General features: G+C 31.6%; 3 protein-coding genes across 8 annotated transcripts; 1 reads left to right on the top strand and 2 right to left on the bottom strand.

The window, feature by feature from the left end:
* Positions 1–475: 475 nt before the first annotated feature.
* Positions 476–3,497, bottom strand: LOC105183685 (uncharacterized). Of its 2 annotated transcripts, XM_025300692.1 has the most exons (6): positions 3,268–3,497; positions 3,071–3,149; positions 2,316–2,398; positions 2,108–2,241; positions 1,442–1,647; positions 476–977 (listed from the first exon to the last, which is right to left on the bottom strand). In XM_025300692.1, exons 1-6 carry the CDS (start codon positions 3,373–3,375, stop codon positions 547–549), a joined length of 1,041 nt encoding a protein of 346 aa, XP_025156477.1. In that variant the 5' UTR covers positions 3,376–3,497; the 3' UTR covers positions 476–546. The 2 variants fall into 2 exon arrangements, with proteins under 2 accessions (XP_025156477.1, XP_025156478.1); XM_025300693.1 differs by lacking the exons at positions 3,071–3,149; positions 3,268–3,497 and adding an exon at positions 2,564–2,676 and having other exon boundaries at positions 2,316–2,477.
* Positions 3,498–4,271: 774 nt separating this feature from the next.
* Positions 4,272–5,859, top strand: TBC1d7 (TBC1 domain family member 7). 2 transcript variants are annotated; one of them, XM_011141928.3, is made up of 5 exons: positions 4,272–4,436; positions 4,542–4,891; positions 5,041–5,325; positions 5,419–5,548; positions 5,635–5,859. In XM_011141928.3, the coding sequence occupies exons 1-5, from the start codon at positions 4,395–4,397 to the stop codon at positions 5,737–5,739; spliced, it is 912 nt and encodes a 303-aa protein (XP_011140230.1). In that variant the 5' UTR covers positions 4,272–4,394; the 3' UTR covers positions 5,740–5,859. The 2 variants fall into 2 exon arrangements, with proteins under 2 accessions (XP_011140230.1, XP_025156423.1); XM_025300638.1 differs by having other exon boundaries at positions 5,419–5,508; positions 5,635–5,735.
* Positions 5,860–8,166: 2,307 nt separating this feature from the next.
* Positions 8,167–15,386, bottom strand: LOC105183650 (hippocampus abundant transcript 1 protein). Of its 4 annotated transcripts, XM_025300648.1 has the most exons (8): positions 15,116–15,386; positions 12,099–12,238; positions 11,507–11,908; positions 11,071–11,292; positions 10,603–10,886; positions 10,040–10,328; positions 9,670–9,826; positions 8,167–9,414 (listed from the first exon to the last, which is right to left on the bottom strand). In XM_025300648.1, the coding sequence occupies exons 2-8, from the start codon at positions 12,231–12,233 to the stop codon at positions 9,308–9,310; spliced, it is 1,596 nt and encodes a 531-aa protein (XP_025156433.1). In that variant the 5' UTR covers positions 12,234–12,238; positions 15,116–15,386; the 3' UTR covers positions 8,167–9,307. The 4 variants fall into 4 exon arrangements, with proteins under 4 accessions (XP_025156433.1, XP_011140228.1, XP_011140229.1 ...); XM_011141926.3 differs by lacking the exon at positions 12,099–12,238; XM_011141927.3 differs by lacking the exon at positions 15,116–15,386 and having other exon boundaries at positions 9,691–9,826; positions 12,099–12,782.
* Positions 15,387–15,962: the final 576 nt, after the last annotated feature.

Below are 15,962 nucleotides of genomic sequence, written 5' to 3'. Positions count from 1 at the left end.
TATTCCTTTTTATATATTTATATATTTTTATATATTTATTAATACAACTTTTATTCAGATAATTTTCCTTGAAACTTCAATACTGAAGAGTTATTTGAAGTGGGACATTAAAATAGGACACTCTGTATATGTTTTATTCTACTGCTAAGACAGATTAATAGTTGATATGCTATATTTAAACAAAAAATAGTCTAAATATAAATATTATTGCTAAATACTTTTGTACCTGTGACTATTAAGTAAATCTTTATCACAGTTTGCTGTTTGAATCTTTCGATTTGTTTTATCAAATTTTTCCATTTTTTTATTTTATTTATGAAGCAACTGTGGCAATCATAACTGTGGTTTTTGTTTTAATAAATTGTATAATAACTGTATGAAAACCATATTTTAAATGTTATGATTATAATTATAATTTTTATACATCAAAAAGAGTTCAATATTAAAATTGAGCATATGTATTTAATTTGTTTAATAACTTTTATTATATAATTCAATTTTTACATCATTACCAACACTAAATCTTACCTATTATTATATTTATGATCAAAACTCAAGTTTATCTGCTTCAGGATATAGTGGATTAATTTTTGCTAATGAACAAAATTTGGCATATTTGAATCTAATATTTTCTATAGCTTTCAAAATGTCCAAGTTTTTACTTTGACATTCAGGAAAAATATTACATATATCTTCCAAGAGTATTTTGGCTATTAGTATCGTTTTTTCAGAGGTATTGTCATTATTTTGTAGATATTGCTCTAGTATTCCACTATAATATCCTAATTGAGCAGCAATTATACTAGCTTTATGATATCCCAGATGATATCCCTTTAATAACTGTTCTTTGCCACTTTTGTAACCTTCTTTATAACCTAATTTTTGTGAAACTTCTTCCACGAATAATATGTCCTCAAAAATTTTATTTATATCCAAATTTTCTTCTTTTCCTCTCCCTTGAGACATAATTATAATATCTGAAAAAATATATTACAATTGATGGTAATTATACAGAATACCTTCTTTACCTCCAATATCGACGAAAAATACTTAATCGACGTGTTTTTGCAAGATAAATAACTTTTTTATTTAAAAAATCGTCGCTCTGCCTTATGAAGCAAAATATTAATTGTTAAAGTTGATGGCAATTTAGATTAGGAAATCTCACGGAGATGACAAATAATGAAAAATAAATCTTCGCCTTACTAAAAAGATAAATCTACAATATACTAAAAATGGATACAGGAAAGATTAGCAAGGCCCCTACGCAAGGGAGGATGCATCATGAATCAAAAGCGGAAGAATCATATATGCTATTATACAGAATACCAATTGATATGTTATTAACTGATCAAAAGAGAAAAGATATACATACTATACATAAACACAACTTAGTTGTAATTAGAAGACAGTTATTGCCTTCGATTTTGCTGCAACTCACCTATCTCATGTATTTTGTTGCGTAGAAACCGAATACGAAAGTTAACGCCATTGTACAATGCCAGGCAACAGGCAATAGGAACAGGGAACAGAAATAAAGAATAGGAACAAGGAATCCCAACATACCAGAAACTAGCGAGAAATCTGAGAGAGGCCACCGGGCCAATTACACTGGGACGCGTTTTTCGCCGAATTCCGTCGCGCCCCCTAAGAAAATGTATGCACACTACGGGCCATATTCATAGTCAGGACTTATTTGTAAGATCATCTTAAGTTCAGGGAGTGGATTATGGCTGCGTTCCGATATTCACTGCCAGTATTGAAAATATATACTTTATGTCACATATATTATAGATTTTCAGTACTGGCAGTGAATATCGGAACGCAGCCTATGTATCACGAAACCTAGTGATAAAAATGAATATTCACTAGATTGTGTAATTTCACAATAGTGAAGGTGCGAAATATTTCACGTGAAATTATTCGACAACAAATTTTGTGTCGAATTATAACAATTATGTCGATATTTCTATTTTAAGCAGTGTTTTTCACTAGTTTGCTTCGATATATCATATCCTTGCTTTCCAGCAAGGAACACTGTGTTACACAAAAGCGTTTTATTAGCTATATATTATCTAAAATATCATTCAGGATTACGGTTACTAACTTCTTTGAAGAATTCATTTCCAGGTGGATAGAATCAGGTGGCGATTCTTCAATTTCTATGAGGAGATTTAATTCATTTAATACTTCTGCCTCTGCATCTGTATCAACATCTTCCGCTAGAAGGGAGATAGATGCCTGAAAAATAAGAAATTATGTTAACAAATAGCGTGAACAATATCATTAAAACGTAAGATGATAGTAAGCGTTACTTTATTTGGTTTGGTATCTGTATTTGTATCATAAATTTCATCGTCCCCATCTCCTTCTTCCTCTTCCATATCCATGTCTGTATGTCCCAAAAATTCAAAATTCGCTATAACAGCTGCTTCTGTATCTAATATCATTGCTTCTGCTATAGAAGATGGCTGTTGCTGGAACAATAAATCATAATAAATGTATAACAGAATCGTAACTATCGTAATGCAGCTTAATTCTCTTAATTAAGTTCGTATTTTACCTTTTTCGGATGTCCTTCGGAGTATAAGACTTACATCGGATGATTCTTGTCTGTTCTGTATTCTCTCATTTCTATTTAATACTGGAGTATTCATTTCATCAGAGTCTGTATTATTATATGTCCTACCGCGTATATTTCATTTCTCGCCTTTCGTCGTGAGTCACTGCGCAGGCGTGCTCCACAGGCGGAGCAGTGACTCTCATTCTTCTCGAGTCGGGATGCGTTCCGAAAGTTGCAAAAAAACGGTCACAAACCTTTATGCTCGCGACCGTACGTTTCACGTCCAATTTATGTCTGTATGTCCGATTTACATCCGTGGACATAAATTGGACGTAACAAAGATATCCTTATTGAACATCGGACCTGTAGGACGTCCGATGTACGTCCATCGGATGTCCTATGTCCGAAATTGTGACAAACGTACGTCCTATGGATGTCTTTTGTAAAAAAAATGGACATATAACGGACGTCCAATGGACATCCGTGTGCTGTCTGAGATGTCTGTATGTCCCAAAAATTCAAAATTCGCTATAACAGCTGCTTCTGTATCTAATATCATTGCTTCTACTATAGAAGATGGCTGTTGCTGAAACAATAAATCACATATAAATGTATAACAGAATCGTAGCTATCGTAATGCAGCCTAATTCTTTTAATTAAGTTCGTATTGTTTTAAAAACATAAACATGTTTATTTATCTCTACCTTTTTCGGGAATGTCCTCCGGAGTATAAGACTTACATCGAATGATTCTTGTCTGTTCTGTTCCCTCACAGGTTCCCTCCCATTTCCATTTAATGCTGGAGTATTCATTTCATCTGAGTCTGTATTATTATAATATGTCTCACCGCGTATATTTCATTTCTCGCCTTTGTGTGAGTCACTACGCAGGTGTGCTCCGCAGGCGGAGCATTGAGGCCTGGTCTACAATAGATGTGTAAGCTGTAAGCCGTAAGAACTGACCAATTATAGCCGATTATTTTTATAATAATCGACTGTGATTCATCAATTCTTACGGCTTACAACCTACGACACGTATTGTAGACCAGTGGTGGGATTCTGTAACTCGTTATTGGAGTTAACGACAGTTTCGTTATCGTCGCGCAGCTTTTCCACGGTATACAAAAGCTGCGTAACGATAACGAAAGTGTCATTAACTCCAATAATGAGTTAAAGAATCCTACCACAGGCCTGACTCTCATTCTTCTCGAGTCGGGATGTGTTGCAAAAAAACGGTCACACATTATTTGGTCTGTTCTTTTTAGCTGCACTACTGAACTGGTGCATAAGTTAAAGTGAGAAAAAATATAGTTGTCTCATTCTAACTTATTGCACTAGTTCCGCAGTGCAGCTGAAAAGAACAGACCAATGATGTCCACGACCGTACACGTTGTCCCTGTTTTTCTTTTACCTCTTTTATCGAGAAGAATGGCGTAAAGCTAAGACTCCATGCATGCGGTGAACTGCGGCAAATGCTGCGGTGACCAATCAGGAGGGAGGCGCAAGTCCGGTTGCGGCAAGCTCCGGCATGCGTCTGTCTCCTGATTGGTCACCGCAGCCGTTTGCCGGAGCTCACCGCATGCATGGAGTCTTAGCTTAAGGGCCTACTCCCACAAGCCCAGAGCCATATATTGAAGGAAGGAAGGAAGGAATGAATTTCGGAACGCAGCCATAGAAGAAGAAAAAGAATCTAACCTAACCTAACCTGATTTAGTGAGTATCGAACTGTCATTGTGTGGACAGGTTATGCATTTAAAAAATATGGTTATTATTTAATCGTAACATAATTCAATTTTTATTTCTGTGTTTATCACGAGAATTACATTTGAATAATGACGGACGAACGAAATTTCCGATCATCATATTATGAAAAGGTAAGTATAAATTTTAATAATTCACAAGTTAATGTAACGTTACATTATCACTAGTTAGTTTATTATATTAACGATAAAAATATTTTTGAACGTTATTTCTAACAGGTTGGTTTTCGCAGCGTCGAAGAAAAGAAATCGTTAGAGATATTATTGAAAGAGCGTCCTTTTGATAAAGCAAAACTGAAACAATTTTGTCTGAGGTTCACTGTACCTGCTATGTACAGAAATTTTTTATGGAAGGTATTACTGGATGTTATACCGGTTTATGTAGATAGCCATGAATTTATAATGGTTCAGCGTACGGCAGAATTTCAAGATTTGCAAAAAGCATTAAAAGTTGCAAAAATCATAGATGATTATACTAAACATCATCTAGTATTTCTAGCAATGTGGCTGTTGCGCACAAGGAGAGCAAAGGTTGATATAATTGCACAATTGGAATCACCATTACACAGGTTTATTATTAATATTACTTTAATTTTAAATTTATAGCTTATATTATTTAGAAAGATTATTTAAGAAGTATCATTTAAGAATCCTTTTAATATCCTATATAAATAATATTATTTAATTATTATCAAAAATAAAATTTTATCTATTTCAGAGCTATGAGCAAAATGGCTCAAACATTGTGGCATATAATCGATGTTGAATCTGAACAAGAAAAATTAGTAGATATGTATTGGATACTCTGTGGATTGTTTGTACAAGTTGAAAAATTACAAAAGGAAGTAGGACGGTTACAGGACTGTACATATGCATTATTAGAGAGAGATGATATGGAGTTATATAAACATCTTATTAAAATTGACACACTTTATAATCTTCCATATGATACATGGTTCTATTCATGTTTTGCTGGTACAATATGTGATGGATCTATTGCTAAGTATGTATGTAAACTGCAATTATATTGTAATACTTTACTGATTTTTGATATTGGTAAGAATATTTAAAGGAATATTAAATTTATTTGTTATAGGATATGGGATAAGATAACAGTTGGTGCATATCGAATTTTAGTCTTTGTGGCTGTGATTACATTAACTACCTTAAGGCGGTTACTATTAAGGTGTGAAAGTATAGACAATGTATTGGATACCATTAATAATGTGAGATTATCAGTTAAATTATAATATATAGTTATAGTATATAGCATGATATGTGTATTTTCTTAAATTCTATAATCTTCTTTCAGATAACAGAAGAGACATCAGAAGTAATAGTTAATAAAGCAATTGAATCAATGCAACAAAGTGGGACAAGTCAATTAGTTGACACTTATTTTATAAAGCACAGTTAATGTTATACAAAATATATAAAAATGCATTATGATTCATATATACTAAAATGTGAAATTATTAGAGTGAAATCAAGACTGTGCTTATGATTTTCTAAGTTATATATAATTTAATTTTACAAATATCCATATTTGTTGAGTAAATCAAATATTAAAATTATTCATTAGTATATATATATGTATATTACAGTGTTTAAATTTGTCATCAAAATTACCTTATTTTATATTGATAAAATCCTATGAATAGTAACTAATTGTAGATATTTTTCCCTGCTTCATGATTAATTTAACATAAAAAGAATTTTTATGATATGAAGGAATTTTATACTTTAAATGTATTTAAATGGTGTTCTCATTTATCTTAAAAATAATTACTTTTTATTAATGTATTTATCATACATTATACATATACAATTATTTAACTCGCAAGAGTCAAGACTTATTTCTATATTTTATTCATTCTTAATGCTATAATCCTCCTGTTCTTGTTCCGTATTTATAATACATTTGTATATATTTAATTCAAAGTTATTCTTTCTTAACTCATAAGAGTCAAGACTCATTTCTATCTTTTATCCATCCTTGATGCGATAATCTTGTTCCGTATTTATAATACATTTGTATATATGTAATTCAGGGTACGAGAGCAAGTTTGTAAGTAATCCTAAGGAAATACAAACTGAAACTACAGAATTGCACTGTTACACTGTTTACACTTGCCCAAGATTTTTCTACTCATTCTGTAATACTTTACTGACAGCTAGAATCTAGAAAACGTACATAATTTCGATACATTTGACCAGTCATAAGTCTGTTATTGTTAATGTACTTTTACTATATTCAGTGAAATTTTTAATTATAGTAACTTGCTTTTTTTGTTTTTAATGGGTATATATAAATAAGGACTTATACACAACATACACGCACACATACGCACTTTATATATATATGTGTGTGTGTGTGTGTGTGTGTGTGTGTGTGTGTGTGTGTGTGTGTGTACACAAGGTGCTAAATTTCAGACGTAGCAGGTAAAAAATCTCGAAAACTATGAAAGATATTAAAAAAAGCTAAAACACGTGTTCCATGATTTCGAAGAGGAAGAGAATGGCATTATCAGTTTTTTATTTGGAGGGCATTTTCAAGGTCGGTTGAAGGTCAACTTAATTTTTTTAAATGGAAAGCCTAATTTTTTATTATATTTTCTTTTCCCACCAATTAATTTGAGCAACTCTTGTCTGAAACATTTTTTTATTTGCCTAATATTTTTTGAAATATTTAAGGAAAACTTGGTAACTTTTTCAACATTTAACTTACGATATCTTGCTAACTATTCGTCGAAAGAAAAAAACAGTATTAGATTTTTTAACTTTATTTACTATCAAGAATATATTACTACAATAATATCTTAACTTTTGTTAATTTAATAATTTTGAAATTTCCAAAGGTCGATAAGTTAATAAAAGTTAGGGCACTATTATAGTAATATATTCTTCATAGTAAATAAAGTAAAAAAGTCATACTATTTTTTCTTTCGACGAATAGTTAACGAGATATCGTAAGTTAAATGTTGAAAAAGTTACCAAGTTTTCCTTAAATATTTCAAAGAATATTAAGCAAATAAAAAAATGTTTCAGACAAAAGTTGTTAAAATGAATTGGTAGAAAAAGAAGATATAATAAAAAATTGAGTTTTCCATTTAAAAAAATTAAGTTGACCTTCAACTGGCTTTGAAAACCTTCCAAATAAAAAACTGATAATGCCATTCTCTTTCCCTTTCGAAATCATGGAAGACGTGTTTTAACTTTTTTTCATATTTTTCATAGTTTTCGAGATTTTTTACTTGTTACGTTTGAAATTTAACACCCTGTATATATATATATATGTGGTGTGTGTGTGTGTATATATGTAGGATCAACATGTATAAAATACATGTTTATTACTTTTATTCACAAAGACTGTGTAACATCATCTGTTAAATATTCATCAAATAACTATTTTATTACCGGATTTTTCTGGAAAATAACCAGGACAAATATCAAAATTTGTAAAACAAAAATTGTCAAATAGCGATCGTACATGGTAAAAATGTATTGCACATTATAAACATGAGCAATTATGGATTTCTCGATTTATTGTTATATTTTTCAATTAATTTTCCAATCTCATTAATCATTCTTTGGCTTGGAGGTTAATTTTAAGATTATAATGATTTGATGCACATTCAAAATTAAGTAGAATAATTAATATTATTATTGTTTCGTAGAGATTACTTCCAGGCAAATTAATTTTTTCATTTTTTCTGTTGCTAAACAATATTACAGACTGAAGTGATATTACAAATTTCGCAATCACAAATGATAAAAGCTAGGTTGAAACAAATTAAATTATTAAAATTAATTCCACTGCAACAAAGTAAATTCTCTCTCCCTCTCTCTTATCTTAAAGATTTTAATATATAAAACAAAAGCAAAATGTACATAGAGGTCCTACTCTATCATAGATTTTTTTTGACATCAATGACTCCGGTTATAATATACACATTGTGAAAGATCTATCGATTTTCAATTAATGATTAATAACACATTTTTGTTACTCACACTTCTGTTACTGATATTGACATCTACCATTGCCTTTGAATGACAAACTATCACTTCATGTAACTTCTTAACCTTTATGTTGAGGCCTTTGTTATATTTTATATGATTTTTATCTAATAAAATAAATAGTTTGTGCGAAAGGAATAGATTCATATGATCTATAAATATTCGCTAAATTATACTGAATAATGTACGATAATATTCATTATAAAATATATTGGATCTGTGAAAAAAAAGAAAAAATATAATTCACAAAAAATTTTCATTTTTTTCAATCATTACAATGCTGTTTTGTGTGCACAAATTATGCTCACAAGGAATGTGTAATAGCTATTTCTAGTATATGAATGTATGCAGAGACGCAAAAACTATTTTGCAATTTATATTTGCATTTGATGCAACGAATAGTAATGTAAGTTGAAAATAACAGGGAAAGATACAACGTCAAAACAATGACTAATTATTAAAAATCATATATCTAGTAAAATACTGATTGTAACTTTCGCTAGTGTGCTGTTTTGTGTCATTGGCAAGTTGCATAAAAACTAGGAGTCACTGATACTTCGCGCAAGCTCTCATTATATCTGATTTAGTAATCGGCGCAAAAATCTTAGAAAGGAAGAGCTAAATTTATAACGTTTTGCCTTTTTTAACATAATCGCATCTACCATGTGATTATAACTTGACTTTGAGATCAACCCACATGTACACGTCGCACAAGCTCTGCTTGTGGAAATTTGTCACAACCTAAACATTAAGTTCATTAATAATCCTAAAATTAAGCTTAGTTACTGCCTTAAACAAATAGTATAATACAATATAAACAACTTTCTATTACAGTCCCCATTGAGTCAGATGCACTTCATAATGACAATCTTCTGAATTCCGACTGAAAGTAAGGGCTTTCTTGCTCGATTAGAGCGATTTTCACCGTGTACTATGGCACATGGCATGCCTTACTTTTCGAATGGACATTATAGCGCGGCAGAATTACAATTGTCGACTAATGGTGATAGCGGACCTATCTTTCCTCTTCCACTTCCCACTCGATCTGCCTCGTACTGAACATCTAAAGATAAACCTGAAATGAAAAATACTTTGAGGCTTAATTGCATAAGTGTTAATAAATATTTGGTATTCTTATACACTATGCGCAGGACGACTTTCAAAGATATAAATTAAATTATAAGACGTTTCGAACGTGTTTTCAAACGAATTTCCGATGTGCTATTTTCATTAAAAATCAACTACTGTCACTACGTATTATAAGACAATTTCGAATCCCATCACCATAAACACATTTGACTTTTAGCATATCTGACAACCTGTAACGTACATTTCTGATATGCGTATTTACCGGAGGGCCTCCGGGAAGTGGATGGATGATGCAACGATCCCGTTGACATCGTATTTGACTCGGGAATAAATGCGGCTACCAATAACGCACAGATTACGAGTAATGCACCAAACACGAATGGTGGCCCTGGTACTAGCTAGAAATACAAAAAAAATGTTTTACTTTTATTTAGATGATGCTCACTATTTTATTTATATTATACGCACGTAAATAATTTTCTTTCAATAAATAAATTAGTATACTCTGTATACATAAAGGCATTTTTTTTATGCCGTTATTGATAACAGGATATAAATTAACAAAATGAAACTATACTTACCTATGCATATTGTATATAATATATGTATACCTGGGGCATTATGTCAAGATGTGTACTAGTTCCCGTCCTATTATTCTCTTCTACTAAAGATGGTTTTAAGGGTAGATTGGGCGTGTCATCGTTAAGATCGACGTGAAAAAGGTAGAATATAACACCGAACATGGCAGGGCCAAGTCCATTGCAGAGACCACGCATCCCTGTTACCATACCTTGTACTAATCCCTGTTTATCAGCATCAGAATGCATGGATACGAATGCAGAGATCGCGGGGTATGTAATACTCGATACAGAAGCAAGCACTCCAGCAGCCCACATCATCCTTAAAATAATCGACATTTGATAAGAGATAAATGGTATTTATTATTGTTATTTCGCAAAGAATGAATTAACTCAATAAAACATAAGATATCGAGATAAAAGAAGTTCAAATGCATAATATTTTTGGAACATATAGATATGTTTTCTTGAATCATGTATATTAGTATTTAAAATATAGAGGTGTTAAAATGTAGAAAATATCGCTTTCTCAAATATTATTTAAATATCTGATGTTGGTAATGAGATATTATTGTTAAGTGAGGAAATGTTATTACCATATTTGTGAGCCGAATCCATACCACATGAGCTGTAGCATCTCAAATAACAGACCAAGCATTATGGTATGTTTGCTGCCAAGTGCTCTCATCAAGGGTCCTAATACAATTTGTGCTCCCACACTCAGGATACCCACCACAGCAATAAATACAGCCACCATGACAACAGAAAAGCCCATAGCCAGTTTTAAGTAAACAAATATACAACTGTACTGTCCCGCTTCAGGAAGGTAGCTCAGGAACACGGTGACACATAACATTAAAATAGTATGATCTTTCCCAACCTATTAAGTACAACCTATTAAGTCCTTTTATTTTATATACATATAGGCATACATATATTATGTCATACTATGTTCTTATTATTTAAAGGAATGCAAATAGTGAAAAGTAAATATTATATATGTTTTACCTCTAATAAATGTTATAAAACACGATATGTGTTAATGTATTGAATGCGACGTTTACCTTTCCGAGAGCTGCGAATGGATCAGCTTGCTCCCATGATATAGGTGCTGGCGGACGTGCTTTTTCAGGCAAACTTTCAGGTACAGCCACTAGTATGAAAAGCACATCTAAGATTGCAATAGCAGTTGCTAGTGCTACAGTAAGATTTTGCCCGTATTTCGTCATAGTATAAGCACCTAAAGCTGGACTTATCACCATGCTTGCAGCAAAGGTTGCCGAAACCTGAAAAGTAAGAAAAATATAATTTTATAAAGCTGAAGAAAGATATATATTAATATATATTATTTCACATCAATTTTAATTATTTTGTTTGATTAAAATTCTTGCGATTAAAAATTTCAATACAAATTTAGTTATTGCAATTATCATCAAAATCTGTCCAGCGATATATACAAAGAAATTTAAATATTAAGTTGTTACATAAATGATACATTACCAAACCATATGCCGGCGATCTTTGATGTTCTTCCGTTACATCTGCGACGTACGCGAATACCACTGAGAATGTACATGCGAATACACCACTGATGGATATCATGGCGAAAAACCACCATGTGTTAAAGCTCATTAGGGGAATTGGTGCACACGTAAAGGCCACTGTGATAAATAGAAAGAATTTTCGACCCCATACATCAGAAAGAGCACCGATCAGTGGCGCAGAAAGAAAAGATAAGATTCCTTTAATCCCCATTATTAAGCCATTCATCAGGAACGTGTGATCCGGAAACGTTTCATTCAATACCGAAATAATAGGCATGGTTAATAGTCCCCATGCAAAGAATTCTAAAAATATTACAACCAATGCATGATATACACTCGCTTCGCCAATGCCGGAACTCTGAAAAATAAAAATATAATATATATTATATTATCACATATAAATTGCAAAGTAGTGTATTTGGGCATAGTAGTCGCGATGCTAAACCGCTATATATAAAGAACTCAAATTTGTATATATAACTCAAATATAAATTTGTAGATATGGTCTTCTGCATGTGTTACGAGAAAATTATATCTTAGCAGCTGACCTTGAGATGCTTGTAGCATTGTTGAACAAATCTAACAGGAGGTGCGAGTTTAGCTACAGCATGATCTTGACTGTTATGTATTTCAGAACAAGATGGGCCCAAGCCCTCTGTTCTACCATTTGCCCCAGGGGGCATGACCCCTAAGAAATGTTACTATATATGTTTCTTTTCATATTCACGGTTTAATTGATGCTTTTGTCATCAATCTGTCCATGTGTATGTGATAAAAAAATAGATGATGCTTTTTTAATGCCATATTAATATACCGTTTCCAGTTTTAAATTAAATTTTGATTTGCTTTCCGATGTTACTCTTAGTTTGTTCGTATCAACTATTAAGTTCACGCTTTTTCATAGCTTTTTCAATATCCAACATAATACATAATATTGTACTGTAATTGACATATATACACTATGTATACATATATTTTGCTATTTTATCTGAATTATTTTACAAATGACTTTCTCCATCATTCTGTTTCTGTGATCATTGTTTGATTTGTTGATATACTTGCATTACAAATGAAACTTGCATGAAACTTTGGTGACAAAATTGCATATTTTTCTACATTGTATACTTGTTTTTTATACAGATTGACATTGGTAATATCTGCTTATGTAAAACATTGATCTTGTATTGATTGACTTTATGACTCCACCATTTCATTTGTTTTCACATTTATATGTATATAATTGTTAAAATTTCTATGGACATTTTCCACATATGTATGTACACATATACAATATCTTAAATGAGTTTTAATAATAAATTATAGCATATGAGTCACACTGTTGTCATATATGCCTTCTTACTTTCAACTATATCTGTAAAAACATGACATGCTTTTTATTTTTCTAATAATCAATTATCATTGTTCGAACTTTATGATGGCAGTGCAAAGCTCAAGTTAATATGACCTTCCGCTGCATTTTCCTAAAATTTATTTAACAGCAATTTCAATGTACATATCTTATAATATGTCAAAAGCACCTCAGTGATTATCTAATCACATAATTAATCACGTAGTTTGGAATTTTGTAATATTCTTTATCATTCTAATATATAATGCCAAATCAATCTGTCATTGGATCTTTGGCAAGTTAAGAGATTCACAACAGAAAGTGATTTATAGTGAAACTATATCACTGACAAATGTAAAGTTAAAGAAGCTGAGATAGTGACATGCATTTATTGTGTCGCATTGCCAAATGTTTCTTTTCTTTTCGTGACAAACTTGTCCTTATGACAAATATATAGCCATGCCGTTAAATCAGTACCACCATCGTCATTATACGTTCTCTAAGTCCATTGACAAAATGGATTTGCACGGCCTTGACTTGATCGTACCACGACTATCACAGTCGACGCATGACGTCACGGAATTCCACGAACGCGAGATTTTTGGTTAGTGATACAGCGTTTCTCGCACACTTGTTTGTGATTTTCATATTATTTGCACGAATTCATTTGAGACGCAAAATTATTATGCATTGGAAGTTTCTAAACGACTGTTGATCGTTTCTAAGCGTACGCTTCACCGTGCCACAAAGTTTCGCTTCTTTTTTTCGTATTTCGTACGTAGTATCTTATGATACACAGTAGCTAATTTGACCAGCGGCTGCTCGACGAGATTTCCAGCAATCACATATTTTGCGTGGATTTCCCGCGACACGCTGTCAATAATTCGCGTGATCCGTTCACATCATTTGACAATTTATCCGAGAAATCAAACTTCCGCATTGCCACTGTTCCTATATTAATGTCTCCTTCGTAAATCTGCTCTATAACTGCTTCAAGCTAACTCCAAACTCATCCTAACCTAACAATTGACTGAACAGCTGGCGACTGTTCATACGTTCAACTTTGTGATTTTCTCCCACGACATTGCAAAGAGACACTGTATTTTACAATATCATTTTTGGCATTGATCGATTATTTAAGTGTAACTCTTTCTGAATGCATTATATAGTAATTGATCGATATGTGCGATACTTAGTTGTTTTATGTATTTGTTATATATATGTTGCAAATAACATGATAAAAAATAACAATATGTTGTGAAACAATACATTTTTTTTATTTCAACTGCAGATATGATAGACTACAACTTAACATATTATTTTGAAGTTATCTATCAAGAAAAAATAAACTTCTTACATCTTGTTCTTAACAATGGATATGAGAATGTTTTATATTAAATATAAAACTATAATATATTGAATATAACATTAATTACTGAACAATGAAGAAAACAAATGATTTGATTTTGAAGCAATATTAATGATAAAAATGAAGGTTGCGAACATAAAACTTTATATATTAAAATATATTCTGAGATCATAGTATTCAAGGTAAGCTTAAGTTATTTCCAAGATTCTTTTTTCCATAATCTTTCTTTGAACTAATAAATATATTTAAGATTTATTTATAGTTGCAGAGTAATAGACTACATATATATAAAATGATTACTGGATTATTTTGTAACTATATTTTTTGTTTAAAATAGGAAAGAATATGGCTTAAAGTAAAACATAAAGTATATTTGAGTGAAACAATCTTTGGCTATATCAAGAATACAAGTGCTTGTTCTCAAATCATTTTTATATAATATATGAGTAAAAAATTATAAGTTAAAGAGAGAGAGAGAGAGATTAAATAACTATACTCATTAGTACTATTGTTTTATGTCCATAATTTGTCCAAATATAATTATAAGGATAAATATCAATCAATCTTTGGTACTATTTGATAATATAAATTTTGTGTTCAAATACTTTTTAATTTAAGCATATGAATTTAATATATAACAACATAATAAATATAGAATTCTTTTCTGATATTGCATGTGAAGATAACGCAATAACTATTTGAAGATAATGCAACAAGGTGTAACATTGTTCATACAATATGTGCTTTGAACTTAGATTCGTCACCAACAAAAGAAGAGAAATGCTAAATAGCAGCTTACTGCTAATATAGATATATGTTAAAATGAAATTCGTGAAAATCTTTAGTACCGTGATAACCCCATCCTTCATAATGGACTTTCGGCTTCGTATGATTAAGCCCACGACTTTCTTAGAGACCTTGGCTGGCATGTTCACGCACTGCGCGCACAAATTCTTTCGCTTCTTCAATTTCATGAATTTCTAGAATTCTGTCAGCACAGTACAAGTCTAGTCATTTTTCCGCGACACTGTTTGCGTTATTTCGCACCGACATACACTTTCATCTTCGAATCTTTCTCATGGTGGCGTCAGAGAGAAACCTGAGAGCAGCCATGCCATAAGTTTTTCATCTCTGACACGCCATCTATAACCATTTACAAGACGGAACTTCGTAGTAACGTTTCCACTCTCTTAGTACTGTCGATTAAATCATCATTTGACACGTATTCGTGCCAATTTATCGATTGAATCATGTAATTCAGTCTCGATATCTAAAATCTATATAATAGTCGAGAAATGAATATGCACGTTGCAAATGCTTTAATATTGTTATATAATTGTTGCAATGACGAAACAGTAAATGATATTTGCAGGTAATTTCAATTCTATATGTGGAAGCTGCTAAACGTTTCTTCAAGTATAATAGCCGTAACCATAACCTTGTTCGGTTTCTATCGCACATGCGTTATGTATTTGTTACGTTAGCAGTTGGAGATAACGAGGTTAATAGAAGTACGAAATTGCAAAAGAGCTACAGCGTAGAAAGCTCTTCAAATTGAAAGCTATATGCACGTCGAATGTAAGTAATATTACTGCTATATTTGTTTTGTTCTTGACGAGAAAAACTCGTAATGGTATTGTCTTGTTTCCTTAGGAAACTTGCATGGTTGTTATCCGATAAGTACCATCAGTTGTA

Source organism: Harpegnathos saltator, unplaced genomic scaffold, assembly GCF_003227715.2.
Source record: "Harpegnathos saltator strain DR-91 unplaced genomic scaffold, Hsal_v8.6 scaffold38, whole genome shotgun sequence".
Lineage (NCBI taxonomy): Eukaryota > Metazoa > Arthropoda > Insecta > Hymenoptera > Formicidae > Harpegnathos > Harpegnathos saltator.
Note: the sequence above shows the minus strand (reverse complement) of the source record. Positions and strands in the feature narration are given on the sequence as shown.

Excerpts from the sequence above, each read along its gene's own strand:
- LOC105183685 (XM_025300692.1), bottom strand. The coding sequence starts at position 3,375 with ATGAATACTCCAGCATTAAATGGAAATGGGAGGGAACCTGTGAGGGAA. Across the intron at positions 2,242-2,315 it reads CAGATACCAAACCAAATAAA|GCATCTATCTCCCTTCTAGC; the intron begins GTAACGCTTACT and ends CTTATTTTTCAG. Across the intron at positions 978-1,441 it reads CAACAAAATACATGAGATAG|ATATTATAATTATGTCTCAA; the intron begins GTGAGTTGCAGC and ends ATATTTTTTCAG.
- TBC1d7 (XM_011141928.3), top strand. The coding sequence starts at position 4,395 with ATGACGGACGAACGAAATTTCCGATCATCATATTATGAAAAG. Across the intron at positions 4,892-5,040 it reads TTGGAATCACCATTACACAG|AGCTATGAGCAAAATGGCTC; the intron begins GTTTATTATTAA and ends TATCTATTTCAG. Across the intron at positions 5,549-5,634 it reads TATTGGATACCATTAATAAT|ATAACAGAAGAGACATCAGA; the intron begins GTGAGATTATCA and ends ATCTTCTTTCAG.
- LOC105183650 (XM_025300648.1), bottom strand. The coding sequence starts at position 12,233 with ATGCCCCCTGGGGCAAATGGTAGAACAGAGGGCTTGGGCCCATCTTGT. Across the intron at positions 11,293-11,506 it reads GATCGCCGGCATATGGTTTG|GTTTCGGCAACCTTTGCTGC; the intron begins GTAATGTATCAT and ends CTTACTTTTCAG. Across the intron at positions 9,827-10,039 it reads ATCTTGACATAATGCCCCAG|CTAGTACCAGGGCCACCATT; the intron begins GTATACATATAT and ends TTGTATTTCTAG.